General features: G+C 33.6%; 1 protein-coding gene across 1 annotated transcript; it reads right to left on the bottom strand.

The window, feature by feature from the left end:
• Positions 1–360: 360 nt before the first annotated feature.
• LOC132609734 (uncharacterized) lies at positions 361–8297 on the bottom strand. The gene is made up of 10 exons (XM_060323871.1): positions 8064–8297; positions 7183–7519; positions 4194–4345; positions 3588–3683; positions 3445–3507; positions 3190–3258; positions 2829–2931; positions 2667–2738; positions 1456–1544; positions 361–759 (listed from the first exon to the last, which is right to left on the bottom strand). Exons 2-10 carry the CDS (start codon positions 7493–7495, stop codon positions 607–609), a joined length of 1110 nt encoding a protein of 369 aa, XP_060179854.1. The 5' UTR covers positions 7496–7519; positions 8064–8297; the 3' UTR covers positions 361–606.
• Between the last annotated feature and the right edge of the window lie 5513 nt (positions 8298–13810).

The following is a 13810-nucleotide window of genomic DNA, read 5'->3' as shown; positions in this document are numbered from 1 at the left end:
TGAAAAAAAGTGGTTTTTAAGCATAAGTGTTTATAGTACTTTTAAGTGTTGAAAATTATTTTATAAATAAGCAATTACGTGTTTGGATAAAAGTTTAAAGGATTTTTAGAAATAAGGGTAGTATTGGAATTAACAGAAAATACAACGGATAAAAAGGTAAAGTTGTTGGTCAAATCAAAATAGCTTTTAAGCTAAAAAAAATAAGTTGGGACTAAGCAATTTCTTGATTTTGACTTATTTTAAGCACTTTTTAACTTATTTTAAGCTATTTTCTATTTTTGTCAAACACCCAAATAAATTAAAAATGACTTATAAGCAGATCCAAACGGGCTCTAACGCATATAATATTTCTGCAATTACTGAAAGCAAAAAGTTGAGCGACTCTTTCATTATTATGTCAGAATCTACAAGAGGTACAATTTTAACGGGGGTGTACATGTATATATTTGCTAGCCTAATGTATACAACTGACTTTGGGCGATGCACCTATTTTATTCTTATGTGTTACATATATTTTATACAGTACTATAACCTCTCTCCCAAAGTACAATTCAGAAAAATCCTGCAAACGACACCTAATTATTCATTCTCGCTTTTGCAGGCACTTTACAAGTCACTTGAATTCTTGCCTTCTTGTTTAAGTTGTTGGATTCTTTGATGTAGCCTTCTCCGATGATCGTGGATTTTCCAGAGTCCGTGTCCCAGAATAACAGCGGAGTATATCCCATGTGTGATTATAGGTGCAAGAATGTTGTCTGTCTGTTGCATCCACAAGAACATATAAGCTATATAGTTACCCGAATTTCATGTAGTCATACACTATCTTTAAGTATCAGCAGAGGCGTATCCAAATTTAAACTAGACGGGCTCAACCTTTTTCATCGCAGTTTTTTTAAAAAAAAAAAAAAGTTCACAAGCCGCCAGTGGTGGACGATTGAGGCATGAGGTTTTTTCACATGTGTCTACCCTCTCGAATTTCATGTAGACACTATCGGATACAGTATTTTCAATCAGGGGGTTCGGAAAAAATAACAAAAGCTAAATATAAAAAATAATGTTGTCCCTGGGAATGGGCTGCTTGAGCTGCATTTGTTCAGGATATTCAAGAGTTAATATATGTACGTAAACACAGAAAATTTATACTGTATATACAATGTAATTTTTTGCTGAGGGTGTTCCCCACCCTCTAAATCCACCCCTGCTTTTAAGTATCAGTATTGGAAAATCCAATATTTAAACTTGACGGGTTCAATTTTTGGCATTGAACTCATCGTAGTTTTGAAACTATGAGTTCAGAAGTTAGTATTAGTTGAAATTTTAGTGGTTTTTCGCAGATGTAGACACCCTTCATATGAAAGCCGGTAGATTCAGTCGAACTCATAAAAACTGTTCCATTCGCCTCTTTAAGTCTCAGATTAGCTAGTACCGATAAACACAAAGTGAAGTTCATGTTACCTGGATCCATTCAAACCCAAGGTAAAGGGCTAGTATTGCTTCTAGTAAAGGAGAGTATATCTTCTTCATCTGCCGCCTCTCGTACCAAGCTGCAAAATGATGAAAAAATTAACATACCGCTTGATAATTTGAGCTTGATGTCTCCAGTACTAAATATTCAAGATCATTTTGGTTAAACGCCAGAGACTTCGTAATAATTAACTCAGCTTCATAAGCTAAGTCTTTGATCCAATCTCTCCTTGGTCTCTTTGGTGACATTCGTGAAGCGCCCCCTCCAGCACAGAGAGGGGACTCCTCCATATATGTTAACACCTAGGGCGTGTTTGGTGTTTTCTTAGAGAATATGTGATTTCTTACTTATTTTCTAGTGTTTAGCAAGTAAGCAGAAATAGTCGCAAAAACATTTAATATATGATCTACGCAAACACTATGAGGGGCGGTGTGGGGATGGTGGAGGTGGGGGCTATGGGTGGTGGGTGTTGGGTGGGGTGTGCTGGAGGATGGGAGTAGAATGTCACTTGTGGAACTTGTTTTCCCTACTTCAACCAGGGAAGTGATTTTTCTCATTTTTAAGCAACTTATTTTCCTAGAGTAAATGTTTTCCAAATTTTTTAACCAACCAAGCATGGAAAAATTTTCTGGAAAAAGTTTTCCTCCATATCAAATACACTCCTAGAATAAGAAGTAGGTCCCTTGTTTATGGCAGGAAGAGTTCTAGCCTTATCCTTGGCGGTATCATTTACTTATAATAGTTTAGATAGCTATTCTTATACAGAAAAGCTTGAGAAGGCCCAATGGAATAAAGGCAAGCGTGTATTTTGACACACTCCTTGCCTCTTAAAGGTGCCTGGAGATGGACCAGATGTAGCAGACCGACGACCAGGAGGCTGGTTTAAAATCCTTGCAATGTTAACTATGATGGGAAGTGCTTGCTTGTTGACAAACCCTTTGCCTTTCCTTTTATTCAAAGTAAGCCGCAACTGTTATATTTTTAGTCGGTAAGCTGTGGATAAGACTAGCCTAAGGGACATACATTATTTCTTCTATTCCTAGTCGAATCGGCTGTGCTAATCCTTTATATCCCGTTACCTTTACTAGACTTGACCCCGAATCCTCAGATTCATAGCATCATGTTAATTAGCTTTAGACTCAAAAACGTCATGAGTGAGAGCTGTCTTAACTTTCCCACAATCAGAGAAGAGAAGTCAAACCTGAAAAGAGTTTTTTCAGATCTTCACGGCCTGAACGCGATTTCAGCACAGGTGCAACAACATAGGTAGGATCTGTAAGTGAAAACAAAAAATAGCTAAGTGATTAAGCATGTTAGAGAAGTGGAAAATGAAGACTCTGAAACTGCAGCCTGCAAAACTGACCTTTTGGAGAGGCAGCTATATAATATAACGAACCAGTGAGAGCTGCTGTAATTACCGCCGCAAATGCTTGAGCAAATGGGACATAAGGTGGAAAAACACCAGTCTACATTTTAAGGAAACAGAATGTGTCAGGGTGGCATCACAAAAATTTGGATATTTTGTAACTTCTGATTATGTAGCTCGGACTCTTCAAAAACGTTGACAGGTGCGTGTCGAATCCTTCCAGAAGTAGTGTATCTTTTGAGGATCCAACATGTGTGTGATAACATTTTGGAGAGTCCGAGCAACAGCTGGGAAGGATGCTAATAACATTTTGGAGAGTCCGAGCAACAGCTGGAAAAGGATGCTAGAAATAGATTACCAATGCTGCCATCCCTCGAGCATCAGTCACCAAATCAGTACTCCTTAAGAAAATGTCAGCCAAAGCTCCCTGTAACCAAAATGTATTAAGAGAACGCAGCAGAAAAGAATTACTCTCCCCCTCTTAAGCTTCAAGTAGAAAAGTCAAAACATATAATTTTCATCTGAATTGAACATTGATTCCCTTAAATTTCTTTGAAATAAATTTACAAGTCAATTTAGCCTTCAGAGTGCAATAAAACACATTCGCACTAACCTGAACAGCAGTGCGGTAGAAAAGCTCCTCGCCTACAGAGCTTGCAGCGACGATCAGAATGAACTACAACATCGAAACACAATCTATTAAACCTTCCTTTTTTACGACATAACTATTGATCCTGAAATTAATAGATGTTTTACCTGCCAAGGTGACATTCCATAAAAGAAGTTCCGTAGCTCTTCATCCTCCACATCCCTGATCGCTCGAGCATGAGGAGATAGCTTCACAACTTCATCCTACCAACACATGTAATTTGTCATAAAACATCGATTATATAGTCCAGGAATGTCAGATGGACAAAGCTACAATGGCTACAATACATAAGGCTACTATTTTTAGCATTTTCACACTAAGAGTTAGTGAACGCATATATAGATAGAAAAAAATAAGTCAAGTTAAAGATGACAAGAATGTTGTTCAATCTTGTTTTTTTAAAAAGAGCGATGTTGCGCCTAATTCAACTCAAAACTAGCTTATGAGATAAGGATTGTTCAGGATAATATAAGGAGGTAACCACCGCACACCCAAGACTAGACACGTTGCGTGGTCAATATAACAGATGGGTCCAACATTATGTAAACTAAGAACATGATGAATCTAGCTATGATACAATGTGGGAAAAAAAATCTTGGGCTAAATAAACCTCAAATACTAGCTTATGAGATATGAATTCATACAAGAAGATAACAGCATGTTTAACTGTTTCTGTGGCAGGAAAAAAAAAAAAGAGGAAAAGTTGAACATACATCTAGTATAAATAGAAGAGCCATAATGGGTGGAGCTGCATATCCTAGTCCAACAACAATGGCATCTAATGATGGACTGAACCCTCCTGTGCCGTCGATTCCCGAAATTGAGCATATGAACTTCCCTGCTAAAGCCATTGCTCCATAGATACCTGAGTTCAAAAACAAACTGAACATCAGAGAATGATTGCACAACTTCCTTTTTCTTCTGTAAAGCTATCCAAAAGATTTAATGGGATGGGACTCATTGAAGGCTGGAAGAAATATATGTAACAAACACATAAAATTCATTGGAACAAACAGAAATGACTATTTATATTTTTGGTTTAACCAATCTTCCTTTTTTTTTTCTTTTTTTTTTAACCACTCATAATTCAAGGCTCACTTGTCCGACTAATCCAAATTATTTCCGGACAAAGGTGGATTCAGGATTTGAAATTTACGAGTTCCACAGGGACCTCAATTTAATATACAACAATAATTGGATTCACAACCAAATATTTATAGACATTTAGTGGATCTTTAGTACATATTAGGATTTGGCAAAAAGTTATTAGGTTCACGTGAACTCCTATAATACATACTAGCTTCGCCTCTAATGGCAGGTTAAGCCCATCCAAGGGAATAAAAGATCTTTATAGAAAGGTTACACATATAATTACTGACTAAATTTTATTCTTCTTTGAGGATTTGGATCAAGATTTCAGAGTTTTGGGGACCTTACTGTTGCTAGTTAGGCAAGTAGAAGCCTACACGACTATATCTAAGTGGCACATGCTAGAGTTATTTGTATGGGATAATAACACTTTTTGTTCCTTAATTACTGGCAAAGCTTCTATTTAGTTCTTTGTAATATATGTTCAGCGCAATTAACCTTCAGTTATTAAAATTTGTGATTTTGGTCCTCTCATATAAAGGTATGTTGTAGTTGACTAGTTATAGAATTATATTACCGTCAAATATAAAGTGATAGTACAAAATTAACATATCATATTAGTATTTAAGTGGTGGTACGGTTAATAATTATGGTAATTTGTAAATCTTCACAAACAAAAGGATAAAAAATACACAATTCAATTAATTAAAGATTCAATATGCTAAGTCAAGATACTATAGGGACTAATATTTGAAATTTACCAACAGCAGTCATTTATTTTAGGCGGCGATAAGGCTATAAAACTCTTCCAAATAGTAAAAACCAAAATCATGTAACTGGGTTAACAAAACACAATTGTTTTACAAGAAAAGAACAAACGTTTCCAGGGTATAAATGTTACCAAAAAGTTGTTTGTGGTTTGCAGGAAACTAAGGGGAAAAGGCTAATTCTTTATCTACAATTATTTCCCTAAGAATTTCATTAATTGTGGGGGGAAGTCCAATTTTGCTCTGAACTATTCGAAATGAGATAATGTCTCTCTGTTTTACTTTTGGCATAAAAATTGCCCATATTGTTAATTAAGTAGTTCAAAAATACCTTTATCGTTAGCCAAGTAGCTAAAAAATGTCCTCCACTAAAGATTGCTCTAGCTCGGATGGAAAAGGGCCAATTTTGCCCCTAAATTATTTGAAATGAGATAATTTTATCGTTCGTTCCCTACAGTTCAGTCAATATCATCTCCAAAAATATAGAAAGTATATGTCTAGTCATTTTTAATATATTATAAATCATCCCTAACAATTCTTGTTCTTGATTGCAAATCTTCACAAATTATTAAATTTTCTTAAAATAATACTTTCTCATGTTATCAACTAATAAAAGATATACTAATTATTACATAACATAAAGTCAAATCTAACATCTAATGTAGGCAAAGGACCACTTACCATATGAATGGAAACATGACTAAAGGAACTGCAAAAGAATTAGTGTTTTTCTCATAGTCATAGTTGTCCTACCAACTATAAATCTAAAAGTTAGAGAGAAGAAAACCTTAGCACTTCCACTTTTAGAAGCACTTTAATCACATATACATAAAGCAAAAGAAGAAAATGCAAGAGCTTTTTCCCTTAATTTGAAATTTCTTTTTTCTTTTATCTATGTCCCTTTACTTGATATTTCTTGAAAACTTGTAAATTCACTTCTTCTTTTTTTTCTTTTTTTTTTTTTTTGCAACGATAGTGTCCATGCTAACTCGCGGGTGAGTCGACTATTAAATCGAGTAGTTATTATCTTCCACCAGCATATATATCAGAAAATTTTACTCACAAAAACTTAAGGTTGAACTATATGTATATAAATCAACAAAATAAATGTCTATAAATCAACAAAATAATTTTGAAATCTATTTATGCTATGTTGTTTCTCGTAGCTACTATATCTGTTCTTTATAATCACTAGTTTAAAATCTTGAATCCATCTAAAATTGCATAGGGTTCTTATGGTTTTTGGGTAGGGAGATGAATGATCCTGTTTTATCAATACAAATTGATTTTTTTCATTCTTAAGGTTTGAATAGCAAATCTGAGACTTCTAGTTAAAAATGGAAGAAGCTCATTCATTCAATCACACCCCTTGATAGCAGTATAAGCTAATCATCAGAACCAAAAGCCACCACCAAAAAGCATGAAAATAATAGTAACCAGAGATTTCGGGTTCGAGTATCCAAACAAAATTCTCTCTATCGTAAGCAGGGACGGAGCCAAATAGGGCCAAGAGGGTTCATCCGAACCCCCTTCAGCAGAAAAAAAAAAAAACTGTTTATACAAGATTAAAATATTTTTTTATGTTATGTACTAGATGTTGAATCCTCTTTGGCTTCTTCGTATGTTAACTTTTTTATATTTTAAATTCCTTAATGAAAATCTCAGCTCCGCTACTGATCGCAAGGATAAACAATAGTACTAAATTTTCCTTTAGTGCACTTTTTACCAAACCAATCAAAAATAGTCAAAAAAAAAAACCACAAAATTCGGAATTAATTCAAACTATGTGAATATTCATTTGACTTCTAATTTCCCAAAAAGCAAACTTGAGTTAAAACAAACTCACCGATTCCATAACTGAGTCTGACAACAGCACCAATCTTCTCCCAAACAGGTAACTGTGCATCACTCCCAAAACTCTGATTAAATGTAGTCACCTCCATCGTACTTCCCGTATACCCTCCACTTTCTCTCTCCCTAATTTCCACGTCACCTGTACTACTTGACTTCTCTGCCATAGCTTTAACTCTCAACACAGAAAATTTCCTCTTATTTCGAAAATTACCCCTAATCCGAAAATCACATAAATTTACTTTACATCCCAAAAACGACGTCGTTGATGGACTATTTGCACATCGAGATATCAATGGAAACTCCATATCTACAAACTCTCCAGTCTAAACCTGATGGAAAAATAATTTATTCATAAGTTTATAAATCTTTAAATCCTCTAACAACAACATACCCAGTAAAATTTCATAATGTGAGGGTCTGGGCAGGGTAAAGTATACGCATACCTTACCCCGAAAGACCCTCCGCTCAAGAGTACGGAAATGAAATAACGAAAGCGAAAAATCATGATAAAATAGTACGGAAAAAAAAATAACTACCGCAGATAAATAAAATAATTGAAGTATAAGAAATGCTAGATAGTACGTAAAACAAAGGACAAGAAACTACGTGGCAAAATTGTGACTACTAGTACATAAATCTTTAAATGCTCCACTATATGAAAATAGCTAGCAGGAAATAGAAAAACTTATTGCTATATGATTTTTGACTATTAATTCTATTTAGACATGGATTAAAATAACACACTCCCTTCGTCTCAAATTATCTATAATTTTAGAAATTGAAATAAGAATTTTGGATTCCCACAACTTTGAATTATATTTTCAAAGTTGTATATCCAATTTGTTGGAAGTAGATACATACTAAGTTACTAACCTGAACTGATAGCAAACAGGAAAATGAGCAAAACAGCGACGTTTAACGACGGGAAAGTTGTTCCAGCTAATTTAACGACGAGTTTTAACGGCGAGAGAGTTGTTTCAGCTGATTTAACGGCGAGAAAGTAGTTTCAGTTTCACCGTCTTTTTCTTCTGCATAGTGTGATGAAAAAGCTTTTTGCCAATTAAGGAAGAACATTGTATAAATACCAACAGTTGGTTTGATGTTTTTTATGTTTTGGGGAGAGTCAACGTTGTTGTTTTGATTTGATGTGATGGTGAAGATGAAGATGAACGGTGGAGATTTGATGGGAGGGTGTGAGATTGTTTGTAGTTGAGGGATATCTAGGCGTCCAATGAGAATGTGCCATGTGGAGATAATGTAATAGAGTCTATTGGATAATATGAGATGCTTGAGGATTTTGGAAGGATAAAACATATGGAGAAAATTTGGTAAATGATTCCAATCAATTATTAGGACTCTATTTCTACAAAAGTGCAAGTGAGGTGGCCAAAAGTGAGACACTAATGAACTCATAAATCATAATATGTACTCCCACCTTCTCAATTTAAGTGTGTTAATTTGATGTGACACAAAATTTAAAAAATAAAAGAAGATTTTTAAATTTTATGATTCTAAATTAAATATGTGTGTAGTGTATTAAATATTCTTTAAATCTTGTGATTATAAATTTGTCATATAAGATGCTTAAATTGTCAATTTACTAAATACAGAAAGAAATATTTTTTTGAGGACAAATCAAAAAGAAAAGTACGATACTTAAAATTGAGATGGAGAAAGTATATATAAGTAGAGAATTGGGAAAATGATTCCAATAAATTCTTAGGACCCTCTTTTGTGCAAAAATAGCGAGGTGTAGGATGGCCAAAAGTAGAATGACTCATGGTAAATTGGTAATAGGTGGTTTGGATTAACTGATTAGAAGTAATTGATAGCATTTCTCGTGGTTGAACACTTGATAATTATTCATTGTGTCTTAATTTATGTTGCATCGTTTGATCAAGCACGAAGTTTAAAAAAAAAAATAGACTTTTGAATCTTGCAGTCTAAGATAAGCTATAAACATTCGTATGGTCATAAATCTTTTCATTAAAGATAAAATGAAAAAAGTTTAAAAGTTAAACTGCTTTAAAATATGAAAAGACATTGTGTGTCACATAAAATAGGACATAGTGAGTAACAATTATGTATTTGATTATAAGTGCTGAAAGAAGTAATATGTTTTTATTTTATTTCCCACTCGGTGATCGTATTCATATTAGAGCTCGATTATATTCAGATTCGCGCTGGGTAAGGCCTGTTTCTGTGGGTGGCGTTCTCTACTAATGATTTTTTCATACCCAGGACTCAAACCCGAGACCTTTGGTTAAGAAGGAACAACTCCATCCATTGCACCACATCTTTGACGGTGAAAGGAGTAATATGCAGAATACAAAAGCATTATTAAATAATGTTTTTTGTTAGAATATCAAAATGTAGTTAAAGCTACTTCCTCTATTTCATAATAAGTGTTTTTTTTAGTTAATACGCACCCCTTAATAAAGTGCTCACTCTTAGAAAATTATGAGTGATTTTATTAATTTACCCCCAATAAAAATCCCTAGAAAAGAAAAGCTACTTAATAATTTTTTATTATATAAATAAGAGTAATTTTGAAAGAATAAGATCAATTTCTTCTTGAAATCCTAAAGCATCACTTATTTTGAAACAAAATGAAAAGCCTAGAACATCATTTATTATGAAACGGATGGAGTATTTAAAAAATATTGAAAGAATCTTGTCAAGGAAAATGACAACGAGGAACGACAAAATTGAATGAGGAGAGATGGAGGTTCTGTTTCTTTTGTCTGTTCTTTAGGAAAAAAACAGCCAAAAGTTTAAACTTACAAGTATTTTTAATATTCACCGATAAGCTAAAAAAATATCTAGGTTCGTTTAAGTTGTAATTTCTTGGCTATTGAATTTATACTTTAACGATAAGCAAATCTATATGAAAATTGTTGTTAGACAGATTGTGTGTGCTGCTTCGTATAAAAATTGATTGCTACTTAAATGTGTCCTTCCAAACTTCATTTTCCTAATTTTTCAAGATTGCTCATTTATCTTTGATTATTGTCATTAATCACAGTGGAGTTTATAATTAGTGAAATTATCTCTATATTTTAATTTGTTAAAGTATGTAGCAGACTAAACATCTACTTTCCCAACAGTCAAGACTTTGGATCCTTCCCACTAGCCAATTTTGATTATATTAATCAAAATCAACAGTGTCATCGGTTGTTTAGTTTATTAATTGTTAGTTCATCATTTTGATTACTTTATTAAATAAATTAATGTCATATAATTAAGAGGAATACTTTCAATTTTGGTCCCTCAATTTTGGTGAGGTTCTACTTTTAGCCTTTAATTGATTAAAAAATGTTTTCAAGTTTAACGGGACATATGTTAATGACTAATTATCTATTTAATTTGTCGGAATTAAGAAGTTGAAAAAGAAAATGTACATTTTTTAAATTAATTGAAGAGTAAATATGCTTATTTAAATATTATATGAACTAAAATTGAAATTTATGCATAAAGGGACAAATAGTACAATTTACTTTTATTAAGAGTTGAGTTTGATTATTGGGCAATTCGCATTCTTTTGGGGTGGTTTTTAAATTTTGCCCCTCATATTTGAAATCTTTAAATTTTGTCTTTCGGCTAAAACTCATGAGTTCCACGTTCGAACCCCCACACAGTCAAAATTAAAAAAAAAAATCGCAAGGCAAAGTTTAAATTTCGCTGTGCCCCCACCGGCAAAAACTTGTTAAGGAATTACCAAAGTTATACTGGACCCGGCATACTTATGTCAAGTCTGCCCATAAGGCATGAGTATGCCGGGTCCGGCAGAAATTTGGTAATTCCTTAACAAGTGTATGCCGGACGCGACCCAAACCTTGCCTTGCAATTTTTTTTAATTTATGCTTGAGCGGGGGTTCAAACTCAAAGCCTCATGATTTCTGCATGAACGCTCAGAGTTGCAATGCGAAGGGCAAAAATTAAAGACCCGCAATATGAGGGGCATAATTTAAAAACCATAAATATGAGGGGCAAAATTTAAAGACCACCCCAAAAGAAGGGCAATCCGCGCAAAAAAATGTTGATTATTCACTTAAATGGGTATCAATGGTACGGGACTAATAGTACAATCTATTAGGGGCCGTTTGGTTGGAAACAAGTTATTCCAAGATAACTTATTTTGGGATTAGTTATTTCACCCTCCCACAGAGATAAAATAACACTACAATTCTGGGATAACTAATCCCGAGATTTGTTATACTACTATTTTATCCCAACCAAACGAGAGATAAATTCATCTAAAATATAATTCCGAAATTATTTATCATTGTTGTACCAAATGAGCCCTTAGTGTTTAATACCACTGGTAACACCAATGATAAATAACACACCCAATCCAATTAATGAAATGTGATAACTCAAACTAAAATGCCTTAATATTCACGTTGGTATTGACTTCAATATTGTGTTAACTAACTTTCAGTGAAATACGCCACATCTCACCAATTAAACATGTTGGAAGAACTTGAAAGAAATGCCCTATGCCCCTATGTACAATATATTTCAAATTAGGAAAATCTTTCTTTTGTGTGTGTTGGAGTTGTTTGGAGAGTACGAATTATTATTATTATTATTATTATTATTATTATTATTATTATTATTATTATTCATTTGTATGAATTATTTATCGAAATCAAAAATCAGATAATGGTAGAGCGCCATGCATGTGATTAAGTGATAGATTAATCAACGACGAAACAAAGAATGAAACTTCACGATAGCTTTTTCGTATTTGTTTGCTTGCATCACGTCATGTTCAACCAACTTCCACCCGAGATGCTCATGATATTCAACAACAACAACAACAATAACAATAACAAACCCAATGTAGTCCCACAAGTGGGGCCTATGGAGGGTAGGATGTACGCAGACCTTATCTCTACCTTTGTGAGGTAGAGAGGCTGTTTCCGGTAGACCTTCGGCTCAGAAAAAGTACCTGGCACAATAATATCATAAAGAGATAGCAAAATATCAAGATACAGAAAAAAAATATGGCAACAGATAGTAATGCACATCCAGGTATAAGAGACTACGAGATACTGATATATTACTACTAAAAGGAAAAGAAGAGCGGAGGAGATCCGCCCCCTCTTTCCCCACACAGAAGTCAACAACACTTAGCTATTTCTAACCTTCTACCCTAATCTTCGACTTTCATATTAGCTCTACAGAAATCCAGTTTATGAGATACCACAATAACTCTATCATCGCCATTAGTCCAAGGTTATTATGGACACTAGGCATCAAAATTTAAAAGTTTCTTTTTTCCATTGGATTTTACTCATCAAGTTCTTGTTTGATCTACGGTCACAATTAAAAAAGCATAAATTAGCGACGAAAAAATCATGAGCAACAAAATTCATCCCTAATCCTTTTTAGTGACGGATTAACGATGAATTCTCAAAGAATCGTGTTAGCTACGAGCAATTTAACGTCGAAGTTCGTAGTTAGTTATTCTAGTTTCTTTTCGTAGCATGTCGTCACCACAATATTCATTTTGGGGGGTTAATTAATATTCTCGCTAGCTCAATTAATTCGGCTACATGTCGTGTTTGACGCATTAAAAAAAAACGCTCTCTACTAAGAGTTTCTTTATTCTCAAAGTTCGAATCTGAGAATGAATTGTAGTCAATCCTTTATGTTACTCATCATATTAGCTGGAAACGTTTTCTTCATTTATTTTTGTAGACAATCTTCTTGCGTAACACTTTTGTTTTGAGCTTCGATGGGATTCAATGAACTTTGTTTAAGAGGTGGCAGAACTAAAACATGTTCCTGAGAAAACGTTTCTAAATGGCTATAAGAATTGTCTTTTTCTTTATTTTTGTTGAAACTCTTTCTGCAATAATTGGTGGTTTTCAAATGTCAAAATTCCTTCTTTCTTTCAATTTAAAGTTTTTTTCCTCCACTTTTTAACTTTATAAGAAAAGTTTTAAAAATCAAAAGAAAAGAATATTTATTGTTGAATTTTCGGTAATTGTGACACTGTGTTAGTGCGGTGACTGTTTTGTGATTTTTTCTTGCTAACATAGTTATGTGATTTTGGTCAAAAAAAAAATCATAGATATGTGACCATTTATAGATTTACCCGTATTATAGAAGATTTTATTTTAGTTTGGAACTTTTTATTTTACAGTTGTTCTTTTTAAGCAAAATTAGACTTTCGAAAATAAAAATAATCAAAAATTATACACAATAAAAATAGAAAATGTCTGCGCAATTTGCATATATATAATCTAAAATCTTGAAATTTTCTTATGCTATAGCTCGAAATTCTAGTTCTGATACAATTGTTTTTTTATAAGGATAAGTACGAGAATATCTCTTTAAACTACAAATGACCGAGTTTAATTGCAATTCAATTAAGTGAATAAAAAATAATTACTTGAGTTCTTTTTCTTTATTCTTTATTTCCTACCAATTTATGTGTTAACGTTTACTTTAAATCTAAAGTATAGCTTGTTGCAAGATCAGATCGGGTCTTGTATACAGTAAAAACCGGATGTATGCAAGATCGGTGAGACCGGAGACCGGGGATAGGAATAAACAAGCATGAGTACCAAGTCTTTTCTTCGGACGGGTGGGATTGCACCAGGTGCAGT

This window comes from Lycium barbarum, chromosome 9 (assembly GCF_019175385.1).
Source record: "Lycium barbarum isolate Lr01 chromosome 9, ASM1917538v2, whole genome shotgun sequence".
Taxonomy (NCBI): Eukaryota; Viridiplantae; Streptophyta; class Magnoliopsida; order Solanales; family Solanaceae; genus Lycium; species Lycium barbarum.
Note: the sequence above shows the minus strand (reverse complement) of the source record. Positions and strands in the feature narration are given on the sequence as shown.

Excerpts from the sequence above, each read along its gene's own strand:
- LOC132609734 (XM_060323871.1), bottom strand. The coding sequence starts at position 7,495 with ATGGAGTTTCCATTGATATCTCGATGTGCAAATAGTCCATCAACGACG. Across the intron at positions 1,545-2,666 it reads TCTGAAAAAACTCTTTTCAG|CTTGGTACGAGAGGCGGCAG; the intron begins GTTTGACTTCTC and ends ATCATTTTGCAG. Across the intron at positions 760-1,455 it reads TTGGGTTTGAATGGATCCAG|ACAGACAACATTCTTGCACC; the intron begins GTAACATGAACT and ends TGGATGCAACAG.